Source organism: Heptranchias perlo, chromosome 25 (genome assembly GCF_035084215.1).
Source record: "Heptranchias perlo isolate sHepPer1 chromosome 25, sHepPer1.hap1, whole genome shotgun sequence".
Lineage (NCBI taxonomy): Eukaryota > Metazoa > Chordata > Chondrichthyes > Hexanchiformes > Hexanchidae > Heptranchias > Heptranchias perlo.
The window spans coordinates 15653450-15678296 of record NC_090349.1 but is presented as its reverse complement, the minus strand read 5'-3'; the positions used below and the strand labels follow the sequence as shown (position 1 = coordinate 15678296).

At 41.6% G+C, this 24847-nt stretch overlaps 1 protein-coding gene across 1 annotated transcript in view; it reads left to right on the top strand.

The window, feature by feature from the left end:
* The window catches only part of srrm4 (serine/arginine repetitive matrix 4), a 294539-nt gene extending 269982 nt beyond the window's left edge, over window positions 1-24557 (top strand). The window contains exons 9-13 of the mRNA XM_068006294.1: window positions 14685-15043; window positions 15658-15888; window positions 17462-17572; window positions 20787-20927; window positions 24236-24557. Coding sequence (XP_067862395.1) covers window positions 14685-15043; window positions 15658-15888; window positions 17462-17572; window positions 20787-20927; window positions 24236-24557 — 1164 coding nt within the window. The remainder of the gene's footprint in view (window positions 1-14684; window positions 15044-15657; window positions 15889-17461; window positions 17573-20786; window positions 20928-24235) is intronic.
* The last annotated feature ends 290 nt before the right edge of the window (window positions 24558-24847 follow it).

The window sequence follows — 24847 nt, the reverse complement described above, 5'->3', positions numbered from 1 at the left end:
CCCCGCCACTGTGATTAATATGAGTTGGCCAGATTCTGTATTTTTTTGGTTCTTATCGATTTCTCAATGACATTTTTCGCATTTCTTCAGACATATCTCCTATTGCCAAAATATTTTATCTCTAAGCCAAGGATCCAGCTGTACCTTAGACTCTGGATGCCCAAAAGGTTCAAATCTGGGTCTGGGCTTGATAATTGGTGATAAATTCACATTAATCCCCGCCCATTCCCCATAAGAAGTCTAGAGCAAAGCTGGGTTTGCTGATCCCAGCCTTGTGACCACTAATCGTATACTGTACAAAGTGCAGGCACCAGGGGATTTTGAAAGTTGCAATTCTGTTCATTGCAGCACTGTTCAAACACTGACACTGGAATCTTCAACTTCAGCGGGCACACCAAACGGGCGATATTGGATCGGCCCACCCATTATACAACCCGTTCAAGGTCCATATAGTCAATGGGAAGGACAATCGGGCGGGGTGTATAATGGGCGGCCGATCTGTTACGCCCGTGCTAAGCCCCCACCGACGTTGAGCGTTCCACCCTGACTTTCTTATTACTTACACGTAATTCAAAATATTTGAAATAATGTTATGTCGTTACACAGTCATTTTCATGGCCTAAATTATTCAGCAAACGATTTCACCAAACCATTTTATATTTTTAAGATCCTGCTTTATTTTTTAAAATGCCAGAATGCGGCTACATGCAATCCTCAGAGGAAAATAATTAAACCTGTAGCCTGAAACCTATGACAGTTGATACATATTTTTTGTAATGTGGTCTGCATTGCCTATTTAATAGAATGATTTTCAAACATAACAAGGTTGAACGTCCTCTGTGTGCTATTTTTAGTGCACTGGCTAATACATTTTCCTCAAATTCCTGCAAAAATGTAAATAAGTTGTTAACTCCAAACTGCATGCACTTTAACTTGGCATGTACTGTTAACTAGTGCACTAAAGCAATACACAGTTTCAAAGGGGCTCCATCTTTGGGGAAAAGGGTATAACTTTTTTTTTCTGGAGAGAGAGAAGAGGAACTCGTGATTTTCATTACGATGACGTGACCTGCAAATGACACAATGCTGCTTCTCAACATGATTTACTTCATCATTTCATCTGTTTGCAAAAATAAAGTTTGCCAAATAATTTCTGTAAAGGTGGTGCCCTTGAAAGCATGGAGGAGATGTGAGAAAAGTAACAAGGAGAAGGCAGGAAAGGTCACATGGACAATTTGTATGTGGGGTATGCTTCTGGAATCTAGGGACTGATTTAATGACAGGGGACTTGACTGAGAGGAGGCAAGGGACAAACTTTCATTGTGAACTTCTATTGAGACACGCAGACTGGACGATCAGATCAAGTTCAAATCTAATCTCAAACTTTCCATTTGTCCAAATCAACCACTGGAGATCTTTAATCTCAGTTTTGGAAACAGGGCTGAACAATGGTAATCTATCATTAGCAGTCATCAAGGTTCAGAAGTACTTTGACAGCCTTGGCGTACATCCCAGTGGATAACAGTCCACTCTATGCATTTGTCCTTTTTTTAAATGTGGGAAACAGCAGCACTGTGTGGAGTATTGTGCATACTAGTTTAGTCTCTGTTGATGCTGATATGCTGTTCATTGGCATAATTCAACAATGCAGAGGAAGTGTAATGAACCAAAGGCAAATGCGAAAGGTACAATTCCATTCTTGGCAAGTGTTTTCCTTCTATTTCACCAGCATAGAGCCACAGAGATTGAGGCAAATTCTATCTCAGAGAGTACCAGATGGGAAATGATGCCGCTGAATGGACAATGCCCACTGCAAGAAGTTAGTCGAATCATAAAAATACTGAATGGACCTAAAGTACAGTTAAAATAATATTCAAGTACCTATTTAGCAGAGGAACAGTTAAATAATTCCCTTGTACCTGGTCCTTTGCAACATTACAACTGCACCCCAAACACCTGCATCCAATCTTTTCATTATATGGACATTCCGCAGAGTACCTGCACAGAAGTTATCCATCTGTAAACCATCAGGGCCTAGAAATTCGATGGCGCACGCTTTTAACCCACGTTTTTAAGGCCTAAGCCTCCAATATGGCTTCAAGTTTACTTTGAACTTAGGCTTTATAAAGACTTGACACCATCTGTCCTAATGGATGGAAGAAAAAAAACATGGTGCCTTAGGTCAGAAGATGATCATTAGTGGCAGAAATGGCCTACTTATACCCTCAGCATATCTCGGCCCTAGAGGTTTACAAATGATGCAATGTAAAGGAAATTTGGACTAAGCAAAACAATAGTGTAGTGAATGACTGAAAACGCACTAGATGGTTCGAACATGTAAGAAATATGTTATGACAGTAGACTGATGATGACTGTTGTGAGGCTCCTAGTAGCAGATTATTGAGTAGCATTGATGGTGTCCATGTAAAGTGTTCTTAAACCGTCCCAATTGAAGAGGATTATGTAGATGTAGAGACTGTAATTCTGGAATCGAAAGAAAATGGGACAATTTCTTTCTTAATGGGGCACCTTCATCATGAAAAAGTGTTTGGCAAACCTATCTTTCTACGCAATTATGTAAATGATGTTGAAATTTATCATTGCGCCTTTTATGTGTCACATCATAGTGATAAAAAAATTACACACACATGTTCTGAAGCTTCTCCCGGCTTCAGAATAAAGATTTGGCCAAAGACTTTCATGAAGACAAAGGCATGCAGACTCTCTGTGAAATCCAGGGTCAGAGATCACTAAAGCTACGTACTTTCCTATGGTGCAGCTGGTGAATTCAGTGAATAGCTAAACCATGCAGACCGTGAAGGTCCCACGTTCGGTCGCCAGCCCGTGCTGAGTGAGCTGACTTCAGCTGGGTTGCCAGTAAGATTTTACGGGGATAGAGGAGCGAAACGGAACTAGAGGAGATAGCTCTGATGCGGAACTGGCATTAGTACCGACACAAGGGGCGAAATGGCCCCCATTCTGTGCTGCAAAAATTTCTGCTAAGGCTTTAAAGTGTGACAAACGTTATGCCTTCATGAAATAGCCCTTTCATTAATCACTTTGCACAGCTCATTAAATATGCATCACTATTCAGGAGGTTAATCTAACATTAACATGTAAAACCGGTGTTTAACTGCTTATGACTGTGTATGATGATTGCATCTAACTGAAGCTAGCAGTGTTATTTTATTTCTTTCCATTCCTTCATTTTAGTGTTTAATGCAAGTCTAATTTAAGTGAATTGCTTGTGTTGCTGTAGCTTTTGAAATATGGGGTCTAAGCACAGCTGGTTGTAAAAGTGAATGGAGTAGAAAACTTGTTCATTCCCATTATGTTGCCTCTATGAGCTCTTAGGATTCCAGGTTCTCTGCCCCATCAAAATATCGATAACTAGCGTTATTGCTCAGCATGTTGTCAGCTTTTTAATTATGTACAGAATATTAATGATCATTTGAATTCATAAAATTGCTTCACACAAGAGCAGTACTTCAGCTGCAGGCTCTTTTCAGTCAAATAAAAACTAATCTGTAAGGTCCAAGGTTTTCTCTAAATGCTCCACCTATCGGAATGAAATGACTACTTTTGATAATTTGACTTAAAAAGTTGGCATGAGTATGAGTGAGGAAAGCCCATTTTGTATTCATGTTTTTATTTCATAAATTAATGAACAGGAGGATTTTCACTCCCATAACTCTCCAGTTCTTTTTCTGTTTCCTGTGATCGAGTGCAAAGCATTACCTCAAGAGGGCAGGCAGTCTTTATCAAAATGCTATTAGCTATATATTGGTTTATTAGAAGTGCTGAGGACTCTGTACAAAGCTGAAGACAAGCCCAAAAGGACACCAGTGTATGTATAGTCTCTGGTTTTTAAATACAGTGTCTGTGATATCATGAAAAGGACACTGCCTCTTTAAAGAGGTGGCATAGGCAATGTGTGGTGGACACTGGCCTTTCATCTCCGGGTTGTAGGTTCAAATCCAACCCTGACTGATGGTGGCTGTAAGGGTCCTGTTTGGACAGTCTCAGTGCACTTCCAGGTGGGCACGGACCCACTGCTGGTAATCTCACTCGGAAAGACCACTGGGTGTTTACTGCGGGAGGTGGAAGTGTCACACTGGTGTGGTTGGGTGCTCCTCTGAGGTGGAAAGGGCTTTAGTCTACGTCTAACAGCGCTGTACCCGTGCTTGATGCTGATGCCAGGTTCTATTTCCCAGTACTTACATCCTTCACCTCAATCAGCACAAGTTTACGCAAAAAAAGGTGATATTGCTGTTGTCAGGCAAGCCTGTCTCTAAAGGGGTTAACGTCACACACCAGAACCATGGGCAAAGTTAACATTAATACTGCCCAAGGTGGTTCTTAGAGAGTGAGCAGAAATATGAAAAATAATTGTGTTAATCTTTACTAAACAATGGAGAATTATGTTTAAATGTGTTTTGCATTGTATATGTTTTTGTTCCATTAATTATTTATGATTTCCTCCTATAACACATATTTGAATCTAAACAAATATTTTAAGTTGCTACAATTGTTCACAACTGTCCAAAAAATTTCTTGCAGCCATTAAAAGTGATACCAATTTCAAATGTATCTTTTTGATTTAAAAAAAGGCTTCATACCTTTGGTCTGTTGTAGCCTGTTACCTTGGCAAGGCATCATGTGTGTGTGTGTGTGTGTGTGTGTTTTAATATCTAGTCACCTATTTGGATCTGAATATTCAGTGAAATAATTCCAACCAGCTATCTGACTGGAGGTTACCAACCCATGCTCTAGGTTCTCTATGATATTATTTAGTGCTCTGTCCGTGTTCCAGAAACCACAACCAGTTTTCTAGCCAGTGTAATCGATTATTAATGTCCAACTACACAAACCAGTGCACTGAAACTGCCTAACTCTTCTAAGGGGTCTAGAATGCCCTGGAACGTCTCTCCTTCACTTAAAGCCAGCAACGGGTAATCTCCAGATTGTGTTTTAGAATTCCAAGGTTGTGCACAACGGCGCCTGGGTGACTGGGAAGAACAGCTGGGAAGAGCAGCTTTATTCATCGCAGTTGCTGCTTCCCCACACAGAAGCAGCTGAATGAATGAGCTATCACATTACAGAGGCTAGACAGGATTAGAAATCAAATGTGGTCAGCATCCTCTTATACTTCTTGTCACATCCCAAAGTTTGGATAACCACAGCCATTTTAAATATATTTCATGACAACAGTTTAAATGAATTGGCCATGGCATATAACCTGATCGTTGCAGAGATTAGCCAACATGGATGATTACAGATGAACTATGTGTTAGAAATGAAACATACTTCAATGGGGTATGGAGGAGCTATAAATGTGATCGTTTTGAATTGCAGGGTGTGCACAACAGGAAAATGAATAATGTCTGTGAACCCTGCCGATTCCCATGAGTGAAAAAATAGCTGGGAAACATTCATTAGTATGAACATTGAATAAAACACTCCATACATTTGGAATATTTTAGATTAAACCACTCAGAGATTTAGGTTGATGGTATGCACCTACTTGTCATACAATTCATTGTCAATGTCCTGTACATTTAAAGAACCAGCCTTCATAATGGTTTCCACCATTTCCTTATTGTGACGACAGGTAGATTTAATTTTGTTAAATGGTGGACAGATGTGCGACCACTCTGAATTAGAGTTTCAGGATTTTAAGGTGTTGCAACTTTTTTTTTACTTACTTCCCGCTGTCTGAAATTCAGAATCTCCATTCAAAAACGAAGTGGTGTAACCTTGCCTTTAATGCTCTGCAGCGTGGCCACATCCTAACCAGATGGTCAGTGGCAGCTCCGAGTCCCAGGGCTGCCGGTCACTTAAGTTTACCTATGGCAATTCGGGGCGGAGCACCATCAGTTCTTAAATTAGACGTTAGATGGAGTGCTTCACTGGAGTAAACTCAGCTGTAAGGGTGGGGGAAGGGAAGACTAACATCCAATTATGTCATAGGCAACAAAGTTTACTAGTAAAACTGAGTGTTGAACAATGATTTGGGTGGAGGGGCTTTTATTTCAAGAGATTTCATTTTGCTGAGGTTTGTTTGCTAACTGCATTGCAAAATTTTTTAGCAGCAGCATAAAATAGCAAAGAAAGTTCTCAGATGCAATCACAGATCTGCGTTTTCCAATTATATTTACATAATGTGAACAACACGTTAGAGGTTCACATCTTGCCATGCTACAGGTGAATATTTAGTGTGACATGTTGTTATTGTGCAATATAAGCTTTTGAGCTGCAAATACTGCTGGCTGTGAATCTTTTTTCTAATGAAACAAAGAGAATATAAAGAGCAGGTCACCAGGTGCAATAAAGCCAATGCCCCAACCACAGCTGTTAGGGTCATTTTAACAGGATCAAAATGGCTGTGTAAAATGTATGTTTAAATCCTCTGATGTTTATACAGCAACTGACAGCAAACAATACCTTGGCACCATTTGACAGGTTTTATGTGGTACTGTACACTGGCACAGCAATGTGGCGCACTGTGGAATAGTAGGATATAAGCTCTTGCCCCCAATTCCCCGCAGAAGGGGGGCATTGTCCATCTCAGGCCAGCTGTCCAGGGGAGGAGGAGGTACTGACTGAAGGCTGGCCCTTCCCACCCTCATGTAGATTAGGACATCAGAAGGTTACCTACTTGGTCTCTCTGTGCATGCCCACTCTTGCTTGACTGCAAGTACTCGACCCTCTCATCTGCAGAGTGGCACATGGTACAAGGGACCTAAACAGGGTGAGAAAAGAGTCTTCACAAAAAGGGGTTAATGTATGGCTTTCCCTCCGTGGATTTGCCCAATGTAGTACAGAATCATACAGACCAGGAAGATTTCAGGTTGCCCCTGGTCTGAGCTGAGCTAGTCTTAACTGGAGTAACAATGGGTACTACCATTGGCCCATGTGCTTCCCAGGATAGGGAGAGAGCACTTCAGCCAGGATTCCTGTTCAGGGCCACTGTTCAGTAGTCTTTGCTGGAAAATACATGTGTGAGCACAGGTGGGCTTCAGATCAGGACAGAATTGAGCTTGACTGGGATGCCAACCATGGTAAGATGACTGGCTGATATTCATTGTCTAGGCTCACACATGAAGAATTGCCACTCACGTAAGGGGCTGCCAGATCCATACTGCAACACAAGGCACCTTCTCCACTGCAGGTCAAATATTTACAGAATTGTACTTCCACAGACAATAATGGTTAACAGTGTAAATGGCCATATTACTGAAGATCTTTTATGTTCTAACAAAGCGCAGGGACAGTACTCATGAATTAGACTGCCATTCACTCGCTCCTCTATGTTAAAACCAGCTTTGCTTTGTTCCCCATCCAACCCTCGTATCTTGATTTGGTTCTCGAACAATGAGTGTTTGTCTCTGTCAATCAGTTCAGCATATTGAGTTCGGTATTGGTGTTAAGAAAATGTAGCTACCTGTAAAATAAAAGTCATTGTGCGTAAAAAGCGTTCCATATAAAATGTAGTGAACAGTACTTAAACAATCATTGTGCTTTCCTCGTGTTGCACGCCAATCTAGAAATTTTGTTTACATTTTCTTTCTAATACTGCACTCGAAATGAATAAGGGAAAGGTGGGTATTGTCACTAAATTTACAATTAAAGGCATACAGGAATAGACAATGTAATTTTAAAAATGTTGTTTAAAAGCAAGGCGGAAGTACATTGCAGTATGAATATGTGTGAGAGATTGGCTGATGTAAATTATAATATGGATCCCTGTCGATTTTATATAAAGTGTTTCCTTTCTAGAACCTGAGGCCATATCATATTCTATGTCAGCCAGGTTTGCTCTTTTTTTTTACACATCTATAGTGCAAACACTTTAGGAGTCGTAGTTCATCAATATGCTTGATTTGTATCAAGTAGCATGATATTTAACAAAAACAGCATTGTTTTACATTAGGGCCTTTCCAAAACATACCTAGTAGTTCACATATACCAGCTTCATATCTAATTTGAGTTATAGGTTTAACAATTAATATTGCAGTCTGATTGAAAACCAAAGTATGGGCTGCTGGGAGATCTGTGGAGAATCCCACCCATCCCCAGCCACCTGTCATCCTGTGCACATAACAGCGCACATTACGTGATGTACATCGCACATTAAAAACTGGATTGGTTCGCAAATACAGAAATGCTAGTTCTTAACTGCTAACATCCCTTGTTTTTTTTGGACTCCCACTTAGATAGTAACAGTTTTAGGAAATCCAGAATTAAGAGTATGGAGAATTGAATTGCCAATTTGACAATGTTAGGGGGAAGGGGTGCTTAGGAATAGGACTAGTCCATTCAGCTCATCAATTTGCTCTTCCATTTCATTAGCCATGGCAGTTGTAACTTTTTCCAATTTCCCACTTTCTTTCAATATCTCTTAATATCCTTACTTCCAAAGTAGATATACATAGAAATACATAGAAGTTACAACACAGAAACAGGCCATGTGGCCCAACCAGCCTGTATCGGCGTTTACACTCCACACAAGCAAATAGTCCTAACCACATTTACCCACTCTGTTCCCATGTCCCTTCAACCCCTTTTCCTTCATCCACATATCCAATCTAATCTTGAATGTTGACATAGTTTATGCCTCTACAAATAACCCTGGAAATGAATTCCACAACCTCACAACACTCCGTGTAAAGATGTTTCTCCTGCCCTCTGTTCTAAATCTCTTTCATTTGATCTGTTTCCAGTGGGGTTCCGCAAGGCTCAGTACTAGGTCACTTGCTTTTTGTGGTATATATTAATGATTTGGATTTGAATATGGGGGGCTTGATCAAGACGTTTGCAGATTATACAAAAATTGGGCCATGTGTTTGATAGTGAGGAGGAAAAGCTGTAGACTGCAGGAAGATATCAATGGACTGGTCAGGTGGGCAGAAAAGTGGCAAATGGAGCTCAATCCAGAGAAGTGTGAGGTAAGCATTTGGGGAGGACAAAGGCAAGGGAGTACACAATAAATTGGAGGATACGGAGAGGTGTAGATGAACAAAGGGACCTTGGAGTGCATGTCCACAGAACCCTGAAGGTAGCAGGACAGGTATATAAGGTGGCTAAAAGGACATACTGGATACTTTCCTTTATTAGCCGAGGCATAGAATATAAGAGCAGGGAGGTTATGCTAGAACTGTATAAAACATTGGTTAGGCCACAACTTGAGTACTGCATATGTTCTGGTCACCACAATACAAGAAACTGTGATTGCACTAGAGAGAGTACAGAGGAGATTTACGAGGATGTTGCCAGGGCTGGAGAATTGTAACTACGAGAAAAGATTGGATAGGCTCAAGTTGTTTTCTTTGGAACAAAGGAGGCTGAGGGGAGATTTAATTGAAGTGTATAAAATTATGATGGGACTCGATAGGGTGGATAGGGAGGACCTATTTCCCTTAGAAGAGGGGTCAGTGACCAGGGGGCATAGATTCAAAGTAATTGGTAGAAGGATTAGAGGGGAGCTGAGGAGAATTTTTTTCACCCAGAGGGTGGTGGGGGTCTGGAACACTGTCTGAAAGGGTGGTAGAGGCAGAAACCCTCAACTCATTTAAAAAGTACTTGGATGTGCACTTGAAGTGCTGTAACCTACAGGGCTACCAGCCAAGTGCTGGAAAGTGAGATTAAGCTGGATAGTTCTTTTTCGGCCTGCACAGACATGATGGGCTGAATGGCCTCCTGTGCCACAACTTTCTATGATTCTATGATCTTATATCTATGGCCCCTTATTCTAGACTGCTCAACTACTGCAAACAGTTTGTTTCTCTTTACCCTATCCCAGCCTTGCATAATTTTAAACACTTCTATCATATCGTCCTGTAATCTGCATTGATCTAACAAAAAAACCCAAATTCTTCAAGTCTTTCTTCCTTTTAAACATCTCAATTGATTCTGGATCTAAAGCCTTCTGAAGCAGTGCATTCCTCACTGTCACAGCCTTTTGTTTGAAGAAATATCTCCTGAATTTATTTTTAACTGGCTTAGTTTTAATTTTTAAGATTGTGTTCACCTTTTCTGGATTCTCATGCTGGAACAAAGAGTCTTTCTCCATCTACCCTGTCAATTCTCCACAATATTTTAAACACCTCAGTCACCGCTCCTCATTTCTAGGAAATATAACCCAAGTTTACTCAGTCTCACATCATAGCAAAGTAACCGCTACACCTCGATTATCCAGGCTTATCAGCATTTTAAAGACCTAGCTCAGCTCCCCTTTCAATTTCCTTTTCTCTAAATGAAAATAAATTCAGCTCTGTGAGTCTCTTTTCATAACCTAGAGCCTAAGTCCTTCAATCATCCTTGTGATTCTTTCTGAACCCTGTCTGATGCATCAATAACCCTTTGAAGGTAGGATGCAAAAAACTGCATGTATTTCAAATTTAGTCTCACCAGTCATTTAGTCACAGTTAGAATTAATTACATTGACTTATAATCAAATGACCTCAGGGTGCATCTCAGTACCTGATTAGCCTTAATGTTAACAGTTTCACAGTGACTATTATTTTCAATGAATGGGCACTGGTCATACTCAAAACCTCTTTTCCTTTTCCACCTCTGCGAGTGAAGATCCCTTCGCTGTGTGCCTGGTTGTCAGTATGTCCTAAGGCACCAGGCTCAAGGAATGTAATCCTTACCCTAATTACTGGTGGATTTTGGGGGTGTTTTTTTGGGGGCATTTATTGCCCAGCCCTGGTTGTCAGTTTTGATACAACTGAGTGGCTTGCTAGGACAGTTAAGAGTCAACCACGTTCAGGCAGGATTGGAGTCATATATAGGAGAGCAGGTTTCCATCCCTAAAGGACAATAATGAACCAGTTGGGTTTTTATGATAATCTGACAGCTTCATGGTCACTTTTACTGAAACCGCCTTTTTATTTCCAGGTTTTAAAATCTGAATTCAAACTTCTCAAACTGCCATAGTGGGATTTGAACTCATGTACTTTGGATTACTAGTCCAGTAACATAACCACTACATTACCATACCTGATAATGTGGAACTTTATATCAAATGTCTTCTGAAAACCTAAATAAATTATAAGAACCAGATATTCCCCCAGCAACTGATTCAGTTACCTCAGCAAATTGCTGTAGATTCATAAGGCATTACTTATTGCTTTTAAATCCATGTTGACTGCTGCTTATGGCCTCTGTGATCTCTGGATGGACATTGATACTATCCTCTTAATTATTTTCTCCACTACCCGTAATACCTATGTCTCACTCCTTTTCTGAATGTGGGGATAGCATTCACTGTTGCCCAGACCTGCAATGTTCTAATCAGCATTCCTCCCCCAACCATAAACCAGATTAATTACCCCATTGCTGTTCATGGAATCTTTTCTTTCAACAGCCCTTAAAATGGTCTTAAATTGATTTTTCTTCCTCCTTTATTTTATTTCTTATTTTTGCTTCCTCCTTGGAGCTCTTCTCAAAACGCCAAAGTTTGCTCTTTTAGGGGTTTAATTCCCTCAGGCAGCAAACTGATCACCTCATGTGCAAAACTGTATTTATTGTAAAAAGATTATTGACTTAAAATATCTCAAAGTATCATAGTAGGTACAGCACAGGAGGAGGCCATTTGGCCCATCATGTCTGTGCCAGCTCTTCGAAAGAGCTATCCAATTAGTCCCATTCCCCAGCTCTTTCCCCATTTCCCTGTAAATTTTTTCCTTTCAAGTATTTATCTAATTCCCTTTTGAAAGTTACTATTGAATCTGCTTCCACCACCCTTTCAGGCAGTGCATTCCAGATCATAACAACTCACTGCGTAAAAAAATGTTTCCTCATGTCGCCTCTGGCTCTTTTGCCAAGCACCTTAAATCTGTGTCCTCTGGTTACCGAGCCTTCTGCCACTGGAAATGGTTTCTCCTTATTTACTCTATCAAAACCATTCATGATTTTGAACACCTCTATCAAATCTCCCCTTAACCTTCTCTGTTCTAAGGAAAACAACCCCAGCTTTTTCAATCTCTCCACATAAAGTCCCTCAACCCAAGTACCATTTTAGTAAATCTCATCTGCACCCTCTCTAAGGCCTTGACATCCTTTCTAAAGTGTGGTGCTCAGAATTGAACACAATACTTCAGCTGAGGCCTAACTAGTGTTTTATAAAGGAGTAGCATAACTTCCTTGCTTTTGTACTCTATACCTCTATTAATAAAGCCCAGGATCCCATATGCTTTTTTAAACAGCCTTCTCAACTTGTCCTGCCACTTTCAAAGATTTGTTTATGTGCACCCCCAGGTCTCTCTGTTCCTGCACCCCCTTTAAAATTGTACCATTTAGTTTATGTTGCCTCTCCTCATTCTTCCTTACAAAATGTATCACTTCACACTTCTCTGCATTAAATTTCATCTGCCATGTGTCTGCCCATTTCACCAATCTGTCTATGTCCTCTTGAAGTCTGTCACTATCCTCCACATTGTTTACTACATTTCCGAGTTTTGTGTCATCTGCAAACTTTGAAATTATACTCTCTATACCCAAGTCCAGGTCATTAATATATATCAAAAAGAGCAGTGGTCCTAATACTGACCCCTGGGGAATACCACTGTATATTTCCCTCTAGTCTGAAAAACAACCGTTTACCACTACTCTCTGCTTTCTGTCCCTTAGCCAATTTTGTATCCACGCTGCCACTGGACACTTTAATCCCATGGGTTTTAATTTTGCTAACAAGTCTATTATTACTTGTTTTGCTAACAAGTCTAAATAACTTTTTTGTGTGAATGTGTTAATCAGTGTGCTACCAGAAGAGAGTAAACTCCCTCATATCTTTTAAGTCCATATTGTTACATGTGATTTTAGACCTTATTACATAGAATTACATATAATTTACAGCACAGAAACAGGCCATTCGGCCCAAATGGTCCATGCCAGTGTTTATGCTCCACATGAGCCTCCTCCCACCCTATTTCATCTAACCCTATCAGCATATCCTTGTATTTCTTTCTTCCTCATGTGATTATCTAGCATCCCCTTAAATGCATCAGTGTTATTCACCTCAACTACTCCATGTGGTAGCACGTTCCACATTCTATGGATAGAGAAGTTTCTCCTGAATTCCTTATTGGATTTATTACTGACTATCTTATATTTATGAGAAACATCTTCTCTACGTCTACCCCATCAAACTCCACGTAATGTTAAAGACCTCTATTACGTCACCCCTCAGCCTTCTCTTTTCTAGAGAAGAAAAATGATTACAATATCAAATTGAACTGTACAGTAATCAATGTTCACACACTTCCAGGTTACCAATCAATTCTGGTGGACTCCAAAATACTAAATCAAATTTGCCTTAGTATCCTGCATCCCATGGGTTGTGTTAAGAAGCAATTATTGATTACATCTATAAAACTGTGTCGTTTGCACAGAACAGAGAGAGTGGCATAACTACAGCTCCTAAAATGACACATGACTCACACATATTCTGCATAAGATGTATATTAGTTAATCACCGAGTTTTTTTTTAAATCTCTTGATTAAAAGAATTTGAGTTCATACAAATCCTAAATTTATACGGGTAGAAATGAAACTGGCAACATATTGTTTCCTTCCTGAGTTCTGACAATAACAGTGAATGGATTGTTAAATTCTGTTTTTTAAAAAGAAACTACAAAAATCCCACACATAACTTAACTGGGTTGCTCGGTTGCCAAAATCAACCTATTGCTGTTTCTCTATTGAGCTTATTGAAATGTGCTTAACAAATGGCGTTGTTAATCTAATCCTAAACCACGTTGGGGGAACGCGGGAGGCCTGTGAACCGCTCCCAGAGCAAACGTGTTCCTTTGAAATCTGTTGCTTGAAAACTCCACTATTCATTATTAACGTTTTAACAACAAGACGATTAAAAATTGTGAAATATGGCTGACGAACCTAGTTTAGATTTTTTTAAGTTAATACTCCCCACGAACAATTGAAATAGATTTAAAGCAATAAAAAAAATCAATAATAAGAAAAAAAATGGAGGGATTTGGACAGGGTTTTGTGTCTTTTTTTCTTGTCATTTGAGACTCTAATGATGCACTTATGTTGCCCGCTCTTCCCTTTTTCTTACACCTTACCTACTTAAGGAGGAATTCTTGATTGGTAAGTCGATGCTACCCGCAGACTAGGGATTTATTATAGGTCGCTGGAGAGAATAGATTTCTTCTGCAGGAAACACAACAAAGCTGTACCTTTCAGAGGGGCTTTTTTAGTTAAAGTGATGGACTATTTGTTTTGCGACTTTATTTTGTACATAATTCTCATTTTGTGATGTTCGTTCATTGTCCTTTTTAATGCCACGCTTACTGGGGCCTATTGATTTCCTCTTTTTAATGCAGTATGTAGTCCTGTACGCACATTTTATTTTTCTTCCTTCACATACCATTTTGTTTGATTATTTTCTTTTCTTTTAATTTAAAAAAAACAAAGCTTATTTCTTTTCTATTCTCCTACATTTCTTCTTTTGTTACTACATCGTCCGCATGCTTTTTTAAAAAAAAAACAAAGAGAAAAAAATGCATGATGTCTAAATCTACGAGTTTTCATGTTGGAAAGATTTTTTTCTGTGTTTGGGGGTTAGGTGCCTTTAACAGTAGACAGTGCATCATACAGGCAGAAGACTATCCCAGCAACACTATGCCACATAACAGCAGCAATGTTTCTGTTCGCAGATATGCAAGTCAGGGTCTTCCGGGCACACGTTTGTGAAGGAAAAATGCCGCAAGCCTGATATTGCACCCAGCCAAAATGGAGGCTACCAAGATTATGACTCGGGCAATGATACAGCTTCGCCCCCCTCGACCAAAGCCACCTCATCCAGATCACAAACCGAGGAAGAGAAAGGGCAGCCCCTCAACCACCGTGCAGAGTTAGACCACCAGACGCTTTCCCCAAGCAAACTGAAGTTTAGTGACGCGGAGCCCAGCTCAGATTCAGGGAATTCAGTGACGAGCTGCTCGTCCCCGAGCAAAGCCGCACCCTCGTCCCCAAGTGCATCTCCTGATTATCAACTGGATAAAGCGGCCAGAAGGTAAGTGTTCTCACTTTTGAGAAAGGTTTGCCTTAAAAAGCCTTCAAAGTCCTTCAAACACCAGGCAGTATTGTTAATGGTTGGGATCTGCAAGTCTACTAGCTCCTTGGTCACCTGATAGCAGGGTGCTCGCCCACCCTCAAGAATAGGCAGTTGTGCATATAAGGAAAAGTATGATCATGGAAGTCGCTGTATTGCCACCCCTACTGAGACTCCAGTCCCACACTAGGTGGTTAACCCTTAACGCTTTCTGAAGCAACCTTCTATAGTGGCCTACTGACTCACTCAGTTATAAAAGCAATTGCTTTAAGAAGAAGGCCCACCACTGCCAGAGGGTTAATTTTCCTTTGGTGCTCCTGGCCAAGGTGGTTAATTTACTTTTGCACAATATTTCCTAAGAGGATTAAATAATGATGAGATTGTAGTGGTCTGTGGAAGAAATGAGCTTGATGAGCCGAATTGGTCTTTTTTCCCTTCCATGCTGTCTCATGTTTTTATGTGCCATGATCTTTGCCAGTTGTTAGCGGTGTGAGGGACAATAAACGACACATCCACCGAGCATCTGATCCTTGTCCAGCCAAGTTTACATGGGGTTCTTTCCCCTTTCATTTCAGAGAATTACCTTCTACACATGATTGGCCGACAACCACTGAAAGAAAGAGAAGTCCTTCTCCTTCACCTGTCAGGAAGTCTCCTGAGAGACATCGTTCCAGAAGTGACTCCCGCAGCACCAGAGGGCGAGGCAGGAGCTCCCGCAGCTACAGCTGTTCTTCTCGTTCCCGCTCTTCTGAGTACAAGTCAACTGCAAAATATTCAAGAAGCAGATCCCACTCTTCAGGGAAAAGGTTTGTCTGAGTAGCCAGTGAAAGAGATGGAAATGAATAGATGAGACCTTCCCGTCGGTTTAAGTTGGTAAAATGCACCACACATCGTGGAACTGAGCCTTACAGAGCAGAAACGTCTCAAATTCGATCCACAATCTATGGTAAGGTGTCAGCCTTTACTCAGTAGGTAGCACTCCCACCTGAGCCAGGAGGTCATGGGTTCATGTCCCACTCCAAAGACTTGAGCACATACTCTAGACTGACACTTCTGTGCAGTACTGAGGGAATGCGGCACAGTCAGAGATACAGCAGAAGGAGACTTAAACTGAGTTCACATCTGCCCTGTCAGGTGGACATAAAAGATCCCATGGCACTATTCGAAGAAGAGCAGGTAAGTTCTCCCAGTGTCCTGTCCAACACTTAACCCTCAACCTTCAAATAAATCATTATCTACAAATATCCCAGGATGTGCAATCCAATAGGAAGCTGCTACTTAAATATCTTAAACGGGATCCTTGTCAAAAATTCTTTTAAAAAAAAACATTCTTAGGAGTATTCAGGTCATATTCTACAAGTTCAATGAGAAAAAGTGTAAAATCCTACAAGGCTTCTTAAAGATCTAACTAGTATTCCATAAAAGGCAGAGGATGCTTTAATTATTGATCTTCATTCTGCTGTTGGGGACCTAGTAATGAAAAAGTGATAACAAATGTATGAAAGGAAGATCTGCATTCATATAGCACCTCATCAACTCGACAGAACATCTCAAATCACTTGGCATACCATGAACTAATTTGAAGTACAGTCCAATGTCAGCACTTAAAGAAAAATTAGTTTAATAGTTGAGCCGCTAAACCTGTACACAAACGTTTCCTTTGTTAGCAGATATATAGCAGTCCTGGGGGTCTCTATTAACTTTGGTACAAAAAAGTCAGTAATAGCTCAGTGGTAATTCTTATTCTTAATGCATCTAAAAGCATTTTATTCTCTAAAAGGTCCTGGGGGAGCAGTGCTTCGAAACCTGCAATCTCAGAACAAAGCTCTCCCCTTTACTTCCCATCCTGCTGGTGCTCCAAATCAAGACTGGGGACCCACGATTCCCATTGCTTAAAGTGACGGAATTTGGCTGCTGGCTTTTAGGTTTAACTAGTGACCAGACCCATGAAAATGCGGGACCCTTGAGGTCAAATCATTGACAGTAAAGAGTGCCATCAGTAGCATTCCATCAAAGTAAAACTGCCTTCAGTATTGGAAATGTGTAAGAATATAAAGCAGGAAATGAGAAAAGCCCCCCTACCTCTACATATCTGTTATTCTGGTGCTCTGGAATATGCCCCGTAATATGAAAGGGGCAGATTCCACAACACTGGCAGGTTTGAGCTATATAGCAGAACCATTTCAAGGAGCAATTCTGCATCTGTTTCAGTTGTCAAGCATGAATGCTGTAAAATGGAATCATTTCATCAACTTAAATTTCAAGTGGGTTGCTGCAGTACATTTGCTACTCAAGCCACACCAAAGGTGGATAACTTTACAGTTGGATATAAAGACAGATGGATGAAGAGTCAAGGGTTGTTCCTTTGTGCTTGGCCAGGTCTTCTTCACGCTCTCGGAGCTATTCACCGAAGTCTAGGAGGAGAAGCCCAGGAAGCAGGAGCTCCCGATCACGACGCAGCCCAAGCTATTCAAGATACAGCCCACAGAGGTACTGAATTTAAGGGGTCATTTTACAGGTCTCAGCTCCCGGTGCACAGTTTTGCACAACGAAAGCACATTGGGAATCCGGACATGGAGGACAATGCATTTACGGACTGAGTGATTTTAAATGGGTGGAAAATCATTCGGCCCACGAAATGTGTGCACTGATTCTCTCCCCGAATTCCTGATATGCGCCCGATCGTGTGAAGCTCTGTACAAACTCGAAAAACAATCCCTTTAGATGTCAGTCTTCCCAAATTATCTGAGCTTATGCAGAAACTGAATAGATGAATAGGAGGAGCCCCAAATTTCATAGGTTATGCAGTGGTGCTAAATTGATTTTGTGACAGAAATTCACTTTCACTTAACACAAAATAAATGTAAATGATTATTCTGCCTGCGTCAGTAAATGAAGGCCGTTTGTTTGAGAGGACAAATAGTATGGTTGATTGGCACTGCCATATTTTGCTACAAACTCTTTATCAGTCTATAGACAATTTCTGCCCCAATTGTAAAATTAAAATAAATACCGGGAGAATAGTCTACGAGCCCTATCTCACAGGTAGTACAGTTGGCCATCTCTCCCCAACATCATTAAGTAAAATTAACCCCTCAGTGACATCTAGCACTCGATGGAACATCCTTGCTTCAGTGTTAGCTGCAATCTACTATTATTTTTTTCAGGCTTTCAAGGATTTCAAAAGGGATTAGTCAGGCGCAAAGATGAATGAACCGATATCATCTTGGCTGGATATCTTTACGATCATTGTGGACTTTTATACTTCACATCCCAACCACAGTTCTATTTGAGGCTGTAAAGTGTCATTCTTACTGCTGGACTTTTAACATTTGTCATTGTGCCTATCAGTAATAAACAATAACAAGTGCGAATTAAATGTGCACTTTGCTATGCAGGCATTTTAATTCTACATTGCATGAGGCAATTTATCCTCTTTAGCACTTAGATTTAAACCATTGTATCAGTGGAGCACACATAACGCAGCCCACCCAATTTTCATATATGCACTTTACCTGTCCGATGCTCTACATCCAAGTGCTAAAGAAAAAAAATCTTCCCTCACCTGTTAATCATTAACATAGCAACATTAGAATTACTAGACGAGAAAAGACCAAGGCCCATCTTGTTCGCCTTCTACCATCCTGGTAGTCATATGATATGACGATAATGGAGTTGTTGACTAACCTTAGCAATCAATCTCTATCAATTAGTCTACAACAGACCCAGACATGATGCGAGGAAAACCCCTAGTGGTGGAGAGCTTTGGGAACCATAGGTCCTAAGCATGTCATGTCTCAAATACTGTATCCCAAGATGTTATTTTCTGAAGGAATAATTGAAGTTATCTGAGTTAAGGAACTTCTAGGTCAGAGGGAGCAGTTCGGTTCCCTCTCGTAACTCAGCACAGATATAAGGATTCGATTATACAAGGTTTTAATGCAATATCAATAGAGGATTGATCCTTAGGCTCTCCCTCCTTTCTTTATATTCTCGTCTCCCTCCTTTTTTTTATTTTACTTTTAGTTTTTTTCTAACTTGGTTCTACCTTTTCTAAATTCTTTCCACTTTATTTTAAGTTTAAGATCTTTATCTTACCTTTTTTCTTCAGCCTTCCCATTCTCACTGTCACTTCAGCCTTCCCATTCTCACTGTCACTTCAGCCTTCCCATTCTCACTATCACTTCAGCCTTCCCATTCTCACTGTCACTTCAGCCTTCCCATTCTTACTATCACTTCAGCCTTCCCATTCTCACTATCACTTCAGCCTTCCCATTCTCACTGTCATTTCAGCCTTCCCATTCTCACTATCACTTCAGCCTTCCCATTCTCACTGTCATTTCAGCCTTCCCATTCTCACTATCACTTCAGCCTTCCCATTCTCACTGTCATTTCAGCCTTCCCATTCTCACTATCACTTCAGTCTTCCCATTCTCACTATCACTTCAGCCTTCCCATTCTCACTGTCATTTCAGCCTTCCCATTCTCACTGTCACTTCAGCCTTCCCATTCTCACTATCATTTCAGCCTTCCCATTCTCACTGTCACTTCAGTCTTCCCATTCTCACTATCACTTCAGCCTTCCCATTCACATTATCACTTCAGCCTTCCCATTCTCACTGTCATTTCAGCCTTCCCATTCTCACTGTCATTTCAGCCTTCCCATTCTCACTGTCACTTCAGTCTTCCCATTCTCATTATCACTTCAGCCTTCCCATTCTCACTGTCATTTCAGTCTTCCCATGCGAGTAGCTGACATCTGGCTCCAAAGGATTTCAATTCTGATGGAGTTAACCTATCTTTTCTTCAGCCACTGATCAATTGTGGACTATTTCCAGCATTTTCTACACTGTCTAAAATGTCTACAATGCAACTTCCATTACCCACCTTAATGCTAGGGATCCCCCTGCTTCCCCTCCGGTGGAAAATGGAAACTGGCAGATAATTGAGAGTCCCAAATTTTAACATTACATGTGTGGTCCAGCAATACTCAACTCACGGGAATGAAGTCACGCACAGTTCAAATAACAAAAGAAATATTTATTTTATTCACCAAGAAAAGGAAATTAAATACGAATAACAAGAAGACCTATGAGGCAATGTGTCACGCAAGGCTTTGTCCTCTGAAAATTCTGGCAGAAGATTGGGGCGGTGGATAATATAAATGTGGATAATATAAATGTTGGGGTTGTTTTCCTTAGAGCAGAGAAGGTTGAGAGGAGATTTGATAGAGGTGTTCAAAATCATGAAGGGTCTAGACAGAGTAGAGAGAGAGAAACTGTTCCCATTAGCGGAAGGGTCAAGAACGAGAGGACACAGGTTTAAGGTGATTGGCAAAAAAACCAAAGGCGACATGAGGAAAAACATTTTTACGCAGCAAGTGGTTATGATCTGCAATGCACTGCCTGAGGGGGTGATGGAGGCGGATTCAATCACGGCCTTCAAAAGGGAACTGGATAAGTACTTGAAGGGAAAAAATTTGCAGGGCTACGGGGGAAGGGCGGGGAAGCGGGACTAGCTGGATTGCTCTTGCAGAGAACCGGCATGGGCTCGACGGGCCAAATGGTCTCCTTCTGTGCTGTAACCATTCTATGATTCTCTGATGACAGAGGTTCTGCTGCATTTACTGTTAAATAGAAAAATGGTTTCATTGCTCTTGTGCTTCAGTTTTTAAAAGTTATTGCTGTAAATTGTAATTGGATAGGGACCATGACCAAGACCGGGATCGTAAGAAGTATAGCTCCCGAGACAGAGAGTCCAGGCGTCGCAGGTCTCGCTCCTACTCCCCAATGAGGAAACGGAGACGAGATTCACCAAGTCATCTGGAACCTCGACGGATCACCAGGTCTGTAAAACATTGTTCTGTAATTGAGGGGCAATTATTTTCACCTCATACATTTGTTCAATATTAATGAGTCGGAGTTTCAGCCGTGGTATATGCTTTGTTTATCACCAGATAGATTTGGCTGAAGAAGGCATTCGATAAGCTCCCATATAAAAGGTTGTTACAAAAGGTTAGGGCTCATGGGGTTGGGGATAATATACTAGCATGGATAGAGGATTGGTTAATGGACAGAAAACAGAGAGTAGGGATAAACGGGTCACTTTCAGGCTGGCAGGCTGTAAATAGTTGAGTGCCACAAGGATCAGTGCTTGGGCCTCAGCTATTTACAATCTATATTAATGACTTGGATGAAGGGATTGAGTGTAATGTATCCAAGTTTGCTGATGTGTACAAAGCTATGTGGGAAAGTAAACTGTGAGGAGGACGCAAAGAGTCTGCAAAGGGATATGGATAGGTTAAGTGAGTGGGCAAGAAGGTGGAAAATGGAGTATAATGTGAGGAAATGTGAGGTTATTCACTTTTGTAGGGAGAATAGAAAAACAGAATATTTTTTAAATGGTGAGAAACTATTAAATGTTGTGTCCAGAGAGATTTGGGTGTCCTCGTACAAGAATCACAAAAAGTTAGCATGCAGGTACAGCAAGCAATTAGGAAGGCAAATGACATGTTGGCCTTTATTGCAAGGGGGTTGGAGTACAAGGGTAAGGAAGTCTTACTACAATTGTACAGGGCTTTGGTGAGACCGCACCTGGAGTACTGCGTACAGTTTTGGTCTGCTTTGCTAAGGAAGGATATACTTGCCTTCGAGGCGGTGCAACGAGGGTTCAGTAGATTGATTCCCAGGAAGAGAGAGTTGTCCAATGAGGAGCAACTGAGTAGAATGGGCTTATACTCTCTGGAGTTTAGAAAAATGAGAGGTGATTTCATTGAAACATACATGATTCTGAGGGGGCTTGACAGGGGAGATGCTGAGAGGTTGTTTCCCCTGGCTGGAGAGTCTAGAACTAGGGGGCATAGTCTCAGGATAAGGGGTTGGCTATTTAAGACTGAGATGAGGAGGAATTTCTTCACTTAGAGGGTTGTGAATTTTTGGAATTCTCAACGCCAGAGGGCTGAGGATGCTGAGTCATTGAATATGTTCAAGGCTGAGATAGATAGATTTTTGGTCTCTAGGGGAATCAAGAGATATGGGGATCGGGCGGGAATGGGTGAGGTAGAAGATCAGCCATGATCATTGAATGGCGGAGCAGGCTCGAGGGGCCTCACGGCCTACTCCTGCTCCTATTTCTTATGTTCTTATGTCCTTTAAGCCATTTAATCTCGCCCCTCCAGTATGCCCACTCTACCATCTTCCCATTACAGCTTTCGGCTGCTTCATAAGTGACTCCAGTGCCCTGACCTTACTCGTCCTACCTGGAAAAACTGTTCCACCTGCTGATCATGCTTTGTGCAAAGAAATATTTCTGAGCACAGCATCGTTCCTAACCTTGCCCTTGACAGCTCTTAACCTGTGCTGTCGTTTCCTGCTGCCTAATGTATAGATATGCCGCTTTAAACATATTGTCGAGAGGATGGCATGGTGATGCTATAATGGTACTTAAACATGCTGCCCAACTGAGTGGTAGGATGCAGGTTTTGCACTTACTGGGGGTAACTTTGACTTGGGGCGATAGTGTAAAATGGGCCATATCGGATCAGCTGCCCGTTATACATCTCTCCTATATTTATTTCTATTGAAGTCAAAATTACCCTCATTGTCCCATATGCCAATTTTCCAATCCCAACAGCTGTATTGGGTGGAATTCAGGCAAAAAGCCCCACAGGGAAGCAAAGAAATTCAGCAGTCAAATTGCCCAGGCTGCTTTCATAGATCATTGTGAATTGAGGTTGAAATTATAGTAACTGTATAATAAGATTTAAATAGTATTACAAATCTTGATTCTTGGCTAGTCCTACCCCGCCACCATTTCATCAAGTTCAACAATCTCAACACATCATTCATCGCAAATTTAAAAACGAGCGGCCATCACTTAACAACGAGAAAAGTGGATGGGAGTAAACGGGGAATTGAGGCACAACTTTCACACAAAGAGTAATAGAAATATGGAGTAAGTCAGCAGGGAAGGCCATTGCATTAAATTGTATAGATGGGTTCAAGAGACAACTAGATACGTTTCTAGAGAAAAAGTAGATTGAGGGACATGATGAGAAAACAGAAAGTTAACACTGATATTAACCAAAAGGAAGAGATTGGCGAAATGGTGTTTTATCTATTTCTAAAATCTCCTATGTTCCTACAAAAATGAAGAAGCAGCTCTCAAGCTGGGCTAGTGAGCAAAGGCACTGCCTGATGTAGCACTCGGCCACATAGACGCAAGTCCCAGATTCGACTCCCAGTCTTGCATAGAAATTACAGCATGGAAACAGGCTGTTGGGCCTAATCAATCCATGTTGATGTTTATCCTCTATATGAGCACTAGTTCTAATCCCATATTCCTGCCCTGTTCCCATATCTATGCCAAGCTAGATGATTTCAGCTGTGGCAGTAATCGCAAGACTACAATGGCCTCAGTACCCCAGAGCTTGCGAAAGGAAACCTCAGCCAGGGTTCCTAACGCTGATCACCATCCTGCTGGGAAGTGTGTGTTGATGCAGTGCTCAGCTATAATGTGACCGTGGTTGAATGACTTGCCATTGCTCGCTGTCTAGGCTTATGTATGAAGGATGGACATGGCAAGGTAGTGGTGGGCTGTTGGGGCCCATGGAACCATAACCCAACAAAGAGCTGATGCTTGGGTTGGAGGGGAGGAGGGACAAATCAGCAAATAATGGAAAACAACCCAAAGAAGTGCTTTGCGAATGTGAAATGGGGCAAATATACCCTTATACCAGGTATACTGTGTTTCAAATACCATGTATTTGAAAATGGAGGGTTCCAGGAATTGAACCTGGCTGAAAGTCCCCAAGTGAGGCGATAAGCAGCGGTAAAAATGGATGGCTTAGAAGGTTCTCAGATACTGGGGACGAAATTGGACAAGGGCGGGGACACAAAACAGGCGGAATCGCATTTGCTGATCGTAATAGGACACGCCTGATATTCAGTTCTATTGAAGTCAATGGGACCGAATAGCGAGCGGAGCATATCACAGGCGACCAATGCGATACCATATGATTTGCGTCCCCACTCATGTCCAATTTCACCCCCAGTACATGCTAAAAAAGAAACGTCCATCTTTGAAAGCTACCAACGTATCGATTACCGGCAAGCATTAGGAACGCAGCCTCTTACTTACCTTTTTATTTATCAGTGCTCGAAAACGGCCCATCCCATACTACAGGCCCAGTCCTTCGTCCTCCAGCAGCGTCAGCAGCTACTCCTCCTGGTACAGCAGCAGGAGCCGCAGCCGGACTCGCAGCCACAGCCGGAGCAGGAGCCGGAACAGGAGCCGGAGCAGCAGCCGCAGCCGGAGCAGAAGTTACTCCAGCCGGAGCCGCAGCCGCAGCCGGAGTCGCAGTCTCAGCAGGAGCCGCAGCCGGACCCGGAGCTCGCCCGGCCGGAGCAGGAGCAGCAGCCGCAGCAGGGGCAAGAGTTACGATTCCGAGGGCAGCTACGAGAGCCTGAGACGCTGAGGCCCACCCCTCCCTCCCACCCACCCTTTTCCTGCCGCCTACTTGCAGATTGACCTCTGTGTTATTTTGGTTTCCCACTGTTTAAGTGACGTGTGGAATCTGGTGCGTGTGAATGTGTCGCAGCGCACTCTAGACAGACAGACAGACTCAAGTTTCTCCATGCTCATCTCTTACTTTAAAGATGAAATGAAATCCTCGGGCACTTTCATTTTTTCGAAACATTAACCCACGCCAAGTCTGGACCAAAAAAAAAAGACGCAACTTGGAACGATTCACTGACTTCTCAATCA